The 12,759-nt window shown below is 40.4% G+C and overlaps 1 protein-coding gene across 3 annotated transcripts in view; it reads left to right on the plus strand.

Annotated features, from left to right (window-relative positions):
* The first annotated feature begins 3,153 nt into the window (after positions 1-3,153).
* Positions 3,154-12,759, plus strand: part of NKAIN2 (sodium/potassium transporting ATPase interacting 2) — a 1,075,019-nt gene continuing 1,065,413 nt past the window's right edge. The window contains exons 1-2 of one of the 3 annotated variants that reach the window (XR_005054596.2): positions 3,154-3,301; positions 3,378-3,566. Coding sequence is in view for 2 of the 3 variants with exons in the window: in XM_036993719.2 (XP_036849614.1) it covers positions 3,513-3,566 (54 nt within the window). In the remaining variant the exon portion in view is untranslated. Of the gene's footprint in view, positions 3,567-12,759 lie in introns of all 3 variants that reach the window. The other 2 variants (XM_036993719.2, XM_036993718.2) reach the window with 2 other exon arrangements.

Consider the following 12,759-nt stretch of genomic DNA (forward strand, 5'->3'; position numbering starts at 1 on the left):
ATATGTATAATCCCATATTTGTAAAAAAATGGTTTGTGCAAAAATGAGAGAGATTATCTCTGGATGGAAGGATTATGAGTGATTGTTCTCTTTTTAAAATTTATGAACATAGTTATTTTCCAAACAAGAAAAAATAATCCAAGTTTGTATTGTGCTTTCAATGCATTTGTTGGGTCTGCAATTGTAGAGATAATGCTACTTTTATGTTTTTAATCTATAACGAATGGTGAAAGACTCAGTGAAATTGCTCAGTGGTGTTACAAAGCCAGTGTGAGCTTTTGCTCTTGAAGTGACTGAGTGTTGAGCAGGCTGCAACTCACTTTGTGGTGGTGTACCTATAGCATGCTATGAGTTGTTATGACAGATAAATGAGATAATAGGTGTGAAATAACCTTGAAAAGTATTTCAAAGCAGGATGCCAAGGTCAGACAGATGGAGATGTGTAATATGTATCACATTCTCCCCACAGAGACAAGATAATTAACAATAGTATGTCATCAGACTGGTCAAGGAAAGCCTTATTATATATAGCTGAATGGTGTATACTTCATTTCTAAATGAAATTGTGATCGACATTTCAATTTGAGACCTCTCTTCCTGAATGAACGTCTATGGGACTGTTGGGATAGTTATAGCCTTTTCTACTAAGCCTCCAGGGATAATTGGAAATGGCACAGGAAGTGTACAGCCACCTGAAGGAATGGAACTGCATCCCTAACTAGGGCACTGGTTTACATCAGGTTTTGCCTATACGTATCTAAAGACATGACATGAATTTAGTTAAGAGATAACAAAATATGATATCAATAAGGCTGGGGGAAAGATAACAAACGTGTCATCATCCTGAATATTTTCAAGTCATCACTTCTGTATGGCATTCCAAAAGAATGATGGGGAAACATGGCTGTAACTTCACTCTGAAATCAAGCACTTCCTGTGGCTAAAAAATGCCAATAGGTAGTCCCAAGTGATTTCAAAGAAAGATGGGCATGTATGGAAAGCAAGTATTCAGGAACGATGAGCAGGCACTGAGAGTCAGCTCCAGATAGCATTATGCTTTTCTTTAGCCTAGGTGGCTGAAAGACCACTCAGGCTATTGTTGGTTGCAAGGAAACCATTCTAATATTATTAATGGATCCACATAAATGTATTGCTGCTATTATGAAAAAAGGTAATAGAGTGCTTTTCCCAATATCGCAGCAGATTGTTCATTATTCAGCATCAGCTCGCAGCTTTTTTTGTTTGGCAATAAAAAATACTTGCATCCCCAGCGGCTACTGGGCAGCTACCATGTGTAAAGACAGAATAGTAACAACTAAAAGAAACGTTTGCCACTAGATACTTCTGACTCCAGTTTCACCAGGGGTTGTGGAGCAGCTATTACCTGCCAGGCCCTGCAGTGGCCCTGCAGTGGCTTGCTGTAAGAGCATATATTGGGCTCTTACAATTTCATTGAACATTGAAAGGCACTTTTCAGAGAAAAGTATATTTACAAATGGGACGATTAAAAGCAGACTTTCTCACTGTAATAATAAAATATCCACATTCCATAAATTTAACAAATAAAATTCCCTTTCAGCTCTCTACAATTGACAATTTACTTGCAAAAATTCAGTAGCAGGCTTCTGGAGACTAAGGTCTCTGCTTTATTCGTTTTCTTTGTATTTAGTCATTCTGACACGTCATAGTATTTATTCAAAGGACACAGTCATTTGGGGTTATTTATGGTTCCCAGAATAATGTTATCCTACACAAAGGCCATATTCTCAGTAGGATCAAATCCTATTTGTTACTGAAAGCTCTTTGATGTGGTTTCACCTGTCTTTTCTGTTTTAAGGGGGTGTGGGAAAATGCTTGCTATTTAGTTTCATAAACCGTTCTCTTTCCTAATCAATCTCCGCACTTCATTGCAATTACTTCCCCAATAGTACTCCAGAGGATTTGTACGCCACACCTTCACATCCCGGGAGTTAATCAGGAATGCTGTCCAAGGCTGTAGAGGAAGCTTCACCTCTGGATCATGAACATCCAAGGCCCCAGAGGCCGCCACCTGGCCAAGCCTGTTTTGCTCCTTTGATTTCCACCCGCAGGTGGCAGCAGCGAGCTCCAAAGCATGTCTCTGCAGGCTCCAGGAGCCCAGCACAGCGTCGGGGCAGCGCTCCAGTGCGGGGTCTGGAGCGTCTGCTCCATGAATCCACCACCCAGCTGGGACCGTCCGTAGAATTTAAGTAATTCTTGCTAAAATTTGTCTGCAACCCTCTGATTTCTTAAATGAACACAATTGTTTGAAGCAGCAAGGGTAACTCATCGGATGCCTACTTTCTCGGTTCCCTGTCCCCAACTCCAACAGCAACCTGGTCCTTTTTCCCGAGCAGGGGTTGCTCCGTAACTCTCCACGCTCTTGCTCTTGCGCATCCTCGGGAGCAAGGTGCTGGGCCCCTGGCAGTACGTCGGCGGCCGTGGCGCCCCTTCGTCTCTGCTCCGCCCGCCCGCCAAGCGGGCTTTCTCGTCCTCAGCACCCCTACTTCCTCACCCCACCCTCTTCCCTAACCCTGCTCTTCGTCCCTTCTCCCCCAAACAGACGCATACACGCGCCTTGCTCGCTCCTGATGCTCCCGGCACAGCGGCGGGAGCAGGACCAACACAAGCCCAGCAAGCCACTGACATGCCGCCCGGACTCTCCTCTCCGTGGTCCCCCGCGCCGGCACCGCCGCAGCCACCGTTCCTGCGCCGCTCCTGCTCGCCCAGACAACGCCGCCAGCAGCCCCCTTGGCGGCGGCCCCGGCGAGCCTGGCAGAAGTTGACGCTCTGGGAGGGGGCGGCGGGGAGCAGGGTGCAGGATTTGGTGGAGGAGGACTAACACATTTGGGCGAGGGGAGGGCAGCGCCTCCGCAGGACGCCGCCCGGCCTCAGCCTCCCTGCGCACAGCCACCGCCTCCGCCGCACGGGACCGCGGAGCCCGGACGCCCCCGCCCGGCCCGCGCCCCGCCCTCCGCCGGGCCCGCAGCGCAGGGCGCAGAGAAGCCGCGGGCGGCGCAGGAAGACGGCCAGCGCCCCGCGCGCGCATCTACCGCCCCCGAAGCCGGAGCGCGGAGAGCGCGGGGCGAGCGCGCGTCGGGCGGCGGCCGCGCTGGGGGGCGTGGGGCGAGTCCGCGTGGGGGGCGGCGGGGCAAAACTTTGCGGCCAGATGCCCGAGGGTGCGGCGGCGCTGCGAGGCTGCCGCTGCTGCCCCTGCGGGCCCCGGGCGCGCCTCCACGGGCGGCGCTGCCAGCGGCGCGGCGTGTGCACCGAGCGAGTGAAGGTATGTTTGGCGGGCGCGGCTGGAGCTGCCGCCGCCGCCGCCGCGCCAGCAGGTCCTAATGCCTGTCACTTCCCAGGATGCTGGCAGCAGCCCGGAGCCTCCGAACCCTCGGCAGGTTTGCTTGTCCTTCCCCGCGTTCTGATTGGATAAAGTGGGGGCTCGACGGTGGCCGACGCGGGACAGTCTGGCTGTGGCAGGGGTCTCGGAAACCATGGGTTATTGCAGTGGCAGGTGCACGCTTATCTTTATCTGTGGCATGCAACTGGTAAGTGACACTTGGGTTCTCTGATTTTGTAATGTGTTTGAGGTAGTGGGCAGGGGAGTGCAGTAAAGGGTCTGTCATTGATTCGGATGGGAAAAAATAAAAGGGAAAAGGTGACAGATATATTGCCTATATTTAAAATGATTTCAGGGAGACGCACTGTCGGGTACAGGAGAGGTGAGCCTTTCTGCCCCCATCTATTTCTGTTCTTCTGAAGACAGTTTGGCAGGTGCGGGTTAAACTTGTCTTTAATTTCTTTAAGCAAAGCAAGATGTAGCTCTTGCTCCTTTATGCTTTGCATTCTTATTACTTTAACAGCGTGATTGTCACACAGAATTTACTGTACAGGTGTTAAAAGACAGAGCTATGGAATTTAAATTTTTTCTTCCATATACTAATTTTTACAGTGTCTGTTTCTTCATTGATGTGTGTTATTTTTAAAGGACTATACTGTCTTATAAGTATAATGCTCGGCCAAACCACTATGTAGGGCAGATGGTATCCTTACAGCAGTGTGATCTAGAACCACATTGAGTTTTAAAAGTACGTAGATTGAAGAGAAATTCTTAGATGAACTCGCCAAAGCTATTGACATGGACTGAACCAGTAGCCTTTAAATCACAATTATTATAAACCATAATCTTACATTATGTTTGTAACTGCTCGTGAAATACTATTGTCTGACCCCACAGAACGGAGAATTACATGTACTTTTTGAGGAATGTTGTGCAGTTGCAAAGAGGCGAGGAGCCCTGGTCCTGTCTCTGAATTTAAATCCCCTAATAGCAATATAAGGAGTGGCTGAGGAGAGTTTAGAGGTGAAAAATATACCACCCTAAGTGGTTGATTTGAGGTAGGAAGTACTTGCTCACTCCTGTTATCAAATAGCCTTCCTTGTAAAGTATAAATTAATCTGAACAGCTACCCACATTTCCAACAGTTGTTTCATAAAGATCGAAAGGACTGCAAAACTGGAGATTTTTGAGAGCCCAATCAGTAAAGTGTTCAAGAGAGTATGGATTTGCTATTGAAACTGATGGAATTCCTTAAGTGTACTTCATTGTTTATAAGTTGTCATGAAGCCCAGGAGTGGTGGTGTTTCAATATTTAGCTGAAGGGTGCTTTTTGTTGCATTATTGTCTTGGGAAGGTTTTCTTTCCCAGGAAAGTTATCTGATGATGCATTTTTTGATCTGAATTGCTTATGTTGGTTTGAAGGAAAAGAAGATGGAACTATAAATACAATTTTAAGAATATTTCCTCAAGGATGTGTAGACCAGTTTATTCTTCTGTACCACACACTCATTTAAGTTTTGCAATAAAGGATTTTTATGTTTGATGATAAAGCTAATCAGGACAATGAGAGAGTTTTACTTTGTTAAACCACCAGTTAGACCAAGTATGCCAAATTGTATAAGCATTTTCGAAACATTCTTATGTTCATATGTGATTCAGAAAAGAATGCATTTGCTGATTCACTGTATAAAAGCATAAAACTGAGAATGAGTGGGTGGGTAAGAGCATTCTTATGCTATTTTCAGTTTAAAATTTTAGAAATGTGATTTAACTTTTAATCATTTAACATAGAGCTTTATAATGGCAGTTGTAGGCATTAGATCTGTAGGGCATTTTGTGTGATGAACTTAACAAGAATTTAAATCGTTTTGGGAAAAACGTAAATATACAAATAGGGAAGCTAACTATACAAAGTAGCATGATAAGTCTAAAGATTTCTTTGTGTGTGTGTTCATATGCATTCATACATGCAATGGTGTATTGGAGAGGTGCTATATCACTTGTGAAATGGAAATTCTGAATTGATGCTAAGTTCTATAACAAAATAGAGATAGCTGTAGTATAGGAGTGCTCAGTCTAAGCACCTATACATTTGAATCCTAAAGAGTGTTTTATGTTCTATAAGAATCATGTGATTTTTTTTCATTCAGACTTTATGTGCCACCAGGCTAATATAATTAGCAGCCATGTTAATGCAGATGCAGAACAAAAAACAAAGGGCGAAGAACATTCCATTGGTTTGAGAGGGTGAAATGATCCCATTTAAAAGACCTCAGAGTCTCAGGGTAATTGTTGCTTCTTAGAAATGTGGTATTTAATTTTAAATGAAATGATTCTTTTGCAAATTAATAGTTGCAAGGCACTGTGCATACAAAAAATAGGTGGGTGTATATGTTTTCCTTTGCTCTTGATAGATCTTTAAAAACTTTTTCTATCTTTGACCTATTGTAAGTAGAGGCTGTGTTATAGGTAGTTAGGTTTCCAGAATAAATTATGACTCATGTACCTTTGATTGAACACAAGTTCACCCAGTTCTGTGTACTTCTGAAGTGCTTTAGTGTGCACTCTAATGACGTGGACTTTTTTTGTAGTTGTGCAGAAAAATCAGATTTATTAAAATTGAAGCCAGAGATAGTGTAAATTGCAAACTTTATTGTTTCTTTATTAAGTAACTTTATTAAGTTTATGGAAACATTTATCTCCAATTCTGTAAGTATTTGTATTTTAATTTGACTTAAAGGAACATTGATGTCTACAACAATTTGCAGCTAACCTTATTAGAGAATGAGGTAGCTTTTGGTATTGTGGATATGGGAGCCTCCTTCATCAGGTTATTATCAGGGCACACACACTGTTCTGATCTTCCAAAAAAAGAGAGACAGACAAATATTCCAGAAAAATGTATGTGTTAGAATTCTTTATTTTTCCTTTAATTATGTTAAATATACATTTAACTTAATATTTGCAGATTACAAATATGGATCAACATACTACTTTCCTTTAAAACTCAGTAAATCAATTTACTAGACAAGAAATTAGAATTTCATACCATAGAGATTCAATACAAAACTTCTATTATGTGAAAAACTGTTTGTCTCTATATACCGTCAGTGCAAATCTGAGCTGTATGGTCAGTCCAACTTCAGATTTTCGGGTGATTCCTATAAAAAAGAGGTGTGATCTTTAGAAACAGATTTTCACCATGTGTGCAATCCAGAGTGTAAGCTCTTAATGTCAAGAATGTAATTTTCTTTTTATCATTGGTGTCCTTAATGCTGAGTAACTGAAGATTTCAGATAGTAACAAAAATCATCACTGCATTTGCTGTGTTGTCCTAGTTACACATGACAAGAACAATTATACTTCTTATTTATAATTTTCAGCAGCTTGTAAAGATATTTCAGCTGTTTCTTTTTCTTTTAATGTTTGGTTGAATCAAAGGGTATTTTATGTAAATGTTGAAAAGTTATTCAGATATTTCTCAGTGAGAAATCACTCAGTTATAGTGTGGAAAAGCATAACTTACTTAGGTTGAAAAGATAGCTTTATTTTCAATATGGAAATTGAAAATTGCCCACATTTTCATACATCAGATTCCTGTATAGCACTAAGCATATGTGCCATAAACTATTGAGAGAAAGTACAGATTTATATTCAACAGATTAAGTCTTGAAATGCCATTCTTGCCATGTGCTTTATGAAATCCTGCTACCTTAGAGCAGGTGTACCTAACAGTCACATTAGTGCACATGTGTGTGCAGCTGTGTGAGGAAGCACATTTGAAACTTAATTAAGAATGATCAGTTGCTTTCTACTGTACAGTTACTAAGCATTTTCAGAGATAACACATTTTTTAGAAAAGAAGTCTATAAGTACATAGATGGACTAAATAAAAACAATTTTATTGTAATTTTGGAATATTTCAGTAGTGTCTGGTAATTTTGTGCATTTTCATAGTTACATGCTCTTTGATAACTTTTTAGAAAGGAATGGTTTGATGCAAAGTGGCTTGCAGAGTGCAAGTAGAATCCTATAATTTTCCTAGGATACTTTTGGCAAGTTTGAAAGTTCTCCAGAAGTATAGAACTTTATCTATCACAAATCCTCCCTCTCAGAGAATTTAAAATTTAGATTCAAATGCCATTAATGATGAAATCTTAGGGTTCTTAACTCATCTAATTGATGGAAAAGACTAAAAAAATTCCATACAGTATTGCAGAAACTTATGATGTAAAAATGAGCTAAGAGTTGGCTAAGTTGTAAAATGATAATTTTCTTCTTTTTAAATGTTTTTTTACTTTGCAACCAAACATTGTCATATGTGTGTGTGTGTGTGTGTGTGTGTGCACAAACATAATTATTTTAAAAAGTAATTTACTTTTTCACTGTAATTCAGCACTACCCTGCTTTAATGTTTACCAAGAAAGATGTGGAAACCTTTTTCCAATGTCTGGCTCTCTTTCTTGGTTCACAAACCAAGTGGCAGCTTCTATTCTTCATATACCCAAAGTTTCAAACAGACAGTCTGTACGGAGCTGTTCCCCTGTTTTCTCATATAAAGGCTTGGATGGGCAGCATCCCCTGTGCAGAGTGCCAGAGTCATCTGGGGCATGGGGCCCACATGCAGGCAATGGCCCAGATCTTGCCACTTCCTCTTCCCTCTGATGCTGCGTTACTTCAGGGTCACATTCTCTGCTTGCCCTGTCAAGAATTTTAGAATGGCAGCCAGGGACGCCTTAAAATAAGAGGGCTTTAGTTCTTGTTCTGTTTCTTTTTTGTGCATGTGTGTTCTTGACAAAATTAACATCTGAGACAGAAGCATATCTTACACATTTACATTTATACCGGAATTAAATGTTAGAATTAAGGCATCAGTTGCATTAAATATTTGTATGTATATTGCTAATGGCTGAAATTTGAAAGAATATATCTCACTTATATTATTTGCTAGAATTTCAGTGCAATTTTTCCAAAAGAAGTTCTGAAATTAATATTCTTAATAATGGACATCACCCTATTTCCATGACTTACAACACCCAAATGTCAGAAATCACACACAGGACAAATATTTCTATTCTGTTTTTTCACCTGTGTAATGAACTCTTCCAATTTTGACATTTTGACCCCTCTTTTCCCCAAGAAAAACTTGATTATTGTTTATTTTCATTATAATAAAAGACATCATACAAAATATTATATCTAGTGTTTCTTTCCCCCCAGCCCCCATAACAACAGTAGAAGTGAATATTGTATTTATACCTAGACAATATCTACAGAGTGGAAATGAAATTGTGTGAAACATTTTTTCCTACCAACTCCAAGAAATTGAATACTTAAAAATTATGGAGAAATAAGATAAAATTGTTTTACTTCTTCAAAGTAAGGTGGGAAGTGAAATGTAGAAACTGTTTTCTTTTTTGTTTAGTATTTTAGGTATGGTTAGATTTGAAAGCTCTCCCTATCTAAAGGAATTACTTGCTTCATCTTCCTGAAAGCAGCATTTTTTTTTTTTTTTTTTTTTGCTTAAATTCTAAGACAGGCACTGGTTCTAATAGAAACAGTTGTAATGTTCAATCTAATGCAAGCTATAGTCTTTCTTATTTATTTTCAACCAGGAATAGGAACAGGGTGTTAATAATTTTCACCTTTTAAAATACTTATGGATCACATGCAAACTTTGATCCCTGTAGAAACTCTTTTTGAAAAGTTATAAGTGAAAATGGGATTTTTATCTTTAATTTTAGTATTTTTTTAGTTTGTGTTTTTATCATTTGTTATGGTTTAAAAAGCTAGCTTTGTAAAATACTTAAATACTAATGAAAACTGTTAGTATTTATTGGAAGCTTGTTCTGGGCTACATACTAACCAGGTGTTTTTTTCACTCATTCCTTTCCAATAATCCTATGAGGTAGGTAAGAGAAATTGATAACCCCATTTTACAAAGGAGGAAACAGAGGCCTGAAAGTTTAATCTTAAGTCACCCTCATAGTAAGTGGTAGGGCTTGCATTCTAACCCAGGTCCGTGGGACTAGAAGCCAGGCTGAGCTCGTGCTGCTCTGCTACACTGCATCCCTTACAGGCAACATAGAACAGTATCGATATCTTACATTTGTTTTGCTAACAGAGGACCATATCTTCTTGTTAATTCCTATTTCACACAATAATCAATTTAAGACTAAGCAAGTTAAGGAAGGGAGTTGATGGCAGGCTGCTGTCCAAACCTTACTGGCCCAGGTAGATTTGGGGTTTTACAAACAGCAGCTGCTAGTATATGGATTAGAGAATAAAAGGAACCCCCTGGAGAGTCAGCATCCCTTGCTGTTCCCACTAGATTTCAAGTGTGCCCTAACACTGCAAAACACACTTGTAGTTTTACTAGAGAAATAATCCTTTGTCATAAGGCTGTATTTCTGTCATTGTACAAGGGTGGGACTAAAGTTACAGCTACTAAGCATTTCTGGCCAATTATTGAGAAATAACTACTCAGTAGGGGCTTGGACACTTCGATATGTATGCTTAAAAAAGACTGCATGGGAAAAAGAAATGTATTCATTTTTCTCAAATTCCTGTTTTTTTTGAAGCCAACCCCTGATGAATGGCTAATGCAGAGTAATGTTACTAGCCTTTTTTTTGTAATGTGTCCCAATTTCTAAATCCATCAGACCCTTATTGATGAGAATATTAGTTAAAATGATTATTGTTGTAAATGACTTTGAGTAGTAAGTTATTTAAGTATACACTGAATATCCTAGAGCATTCTGAAATTTGAATTGCATAGGAATCACCTGCAGGGCCTTTTCTATACAAATCAGTGGATCCCTCTCTAAAGTTTCTGATTCAGTAGTTCTAGGGTAGGGCCTAGACCTAGAATTTGCTTTTGCTTTTCTAACCAGTTCCCACATGCCACTGATGCTCCTTGTCAGGGACCAAACTTTGAGAACTACTGTCCTTGAACAAAGGTCTTCATTTAATGGTGTTGCATGAGTATAGGACCTTGTTTTTGAAAATCTTCAATCCAACTAGATAATAATCTCATTTCTTCCTTTGGCCTATTATTGATGTGAAAGCACAGTTGTCTTCAGGACCAAGTATGTCTGTTTCTGACTTCTAGTTTAGTACTATTCAGAAGCTTAAATAAGGCCAACAGAAGGTCTTTTCATAGGATATGTGTCTTTGAAATGAATAGAAAGAAAATGTGAAAACGATTCACCACCTCGAGTCTGAACACTCTATGTCTGGTAGTGATGGAAAGGAATTGGTTCCTTTAGCTGACTCTCTTTGCTAGTCTTTCCCCTTAGTCTAAATTTCTGGAGTACCTTCTTCCTGTGCTAAGCATAGCCCTAGGAGAGAAAGAGTGAGAGAGAGGAGGGAATATACTGGAAAGCACTGGACTAAGTGAGAAGACAGGTATTTCTGAACCTTTCCCAGTGCTTCTGTATGGGACAACTAAGTGACTCACTTTGCTCAAGTCATTTATATTCCTGGGTGCCATTTCCTCATTTGAAAAATGGGGCAAATAATTCCTGACTTCTTTACCCTGTAGGATTCTTAGGAGTGTTTGGGGAAAAATATGCTTAAAATTTACATGAAAGAGCTTCACAAATTTATTGTTGTTACTTCTAGTATCTAGAAAATCTCTGTAATTATTAATAGTTTAATCTTTCAGAACTGTTCATCTAATGAGAGTAGGAGTTGTTACAGGGGTGTTCATATACCCCTGTATTTATAAATTATTTGACCAGTGACCCTGGTTGAAACAATTAGTTTCTTATAGAAATATTTTTATTCACTTACCCATCGTCACAGTCCATGTTAACTATTCCTAGAAATCCTTCACTGAAGAAACTCGGCTTAATGCCATTTAACTCTGTAAATACTTACAAAAAGCTTGCAAAGAACCAAGGAACCTCTTTTTCTGGTATCGCCTGGTAATCTCCCATGGAACTAGCATTTTCAGAAACACTTTGCACTGAAATATTACTATAGACTAATGATGCAGTCTGAAAGTAAATATTAAATTTTATTTAAACAATATTTAATGGCTAAGAATTCAGTATGTGTTAAGTTGGGGGAGAGGAAATCCAGGTGCCAAATACTTCTAAAAACCGAAATCAGTCAAAGGGAGAAATAAAGTTTAAAATCCGTTTATTGCTCACAAAGTGCAGTCCAGGCCCTTCTCTCTTTCCTGCTCCAACAGTAGCAAAATCGGCACTCCCCTCCCCTCTCAGGTACAGATAAGCCCTCCCTGCTCAGGTAATTACCCATTGATATGGAGATGAACTTCTCTCCATCCCTGAGGAATGATGCAAATGCACTAAAGCCATACCTCTTTCCACCTCTGAATGCCTATTGATATGCAGATGTACTAAAGCCAGGAGAGATATTCTGGAAATGTTACAATTTTACCCACAGGCCACCCCTCCAGAAATCTCACCTTACAATTTACTTGTCCCACCTCTTCTGACCAATCTAGTAACATACAATAGTAACAGCAATAAAATATTGATAATCCTCAAACCAGAGGATTCAGCCTATGCAGATTAAGTAAACATACTTCACAGCACAATCTCTCACTAAGCACAAAATATGTTTCTATACTTGTTTACTCATTCCTAACAACCATGCTAGATTGCTCACAAAATTTTTACCAAACATTAGACAAAGTCAGCTTCTCTTTAAGCAATTTTTTCTTGACAATAGCAAAACAATTATGATAATTCTCAAGCCACAGGATTCAGCTAGGTTCAAAGTGCCATGCAGATTCAGTCCAAAGCTTGTCCATTCTAGCATTCTAGCCATCACATAGAAGGTGCAGCCAGGGGATGCATCCAGGACACAGGTAGAAGCAGATAACCATGTTTGTGGGGAGCCACTTTGCTGTTACTCCAGGAATACACAGGAGGCCAGCTTCCAGGCCTTTTCCCCAAGGTGCCAGAAGAGCCAGCCATCGCCGATCCATGTGTTGAAATGTCCAGGGCCATGCCCATTTTACTCCTAATTGCTGCACCCATTCTTGCAATGCATGTCCAATAAAGTGTGTGCCTTGATCACTCTCAATCACTGGCGACCAGCCATAGGCTGCAAAGAGATGCTCTGGGCCCCTCTTGGTGGTTTGCTGATCTGCACAAAATGCAGGGCACTCCTTCCAGGATCGGCTGACTTCTTCTAAGGTCAATGGCAAGCCCCACCGAGGGGCTACAGCCCACATTATCTTTTGCCCCATGTGCAACAAATGCTCATGTAGCCATTGGGCCACATCAGAGGCAGGCTTTCCTTCTAGCTAGTGTACCTGGACCAGTGTGTCTGCTTCACCATTCCCTGGGGATGCCAAAGGCAAATGACCAGTCACTTGATATACGGTAGGTGCCTGTGCCACACCACTCCATGGCCTTTGGGTCCAG

Source organism: Manis javanica, chromosome 13 (genome assembly GCF_040802235.1).
Source record: "Manis javanica isolate MJ-LG chromosome 13, MJ_LKY, whole genome shotgun sequence".
Lineage (NCBI taxonomy): Eukaryota > Metazoa > Chordata > Mammalia > Pholidota > Manidae > Manis > Manis javanica.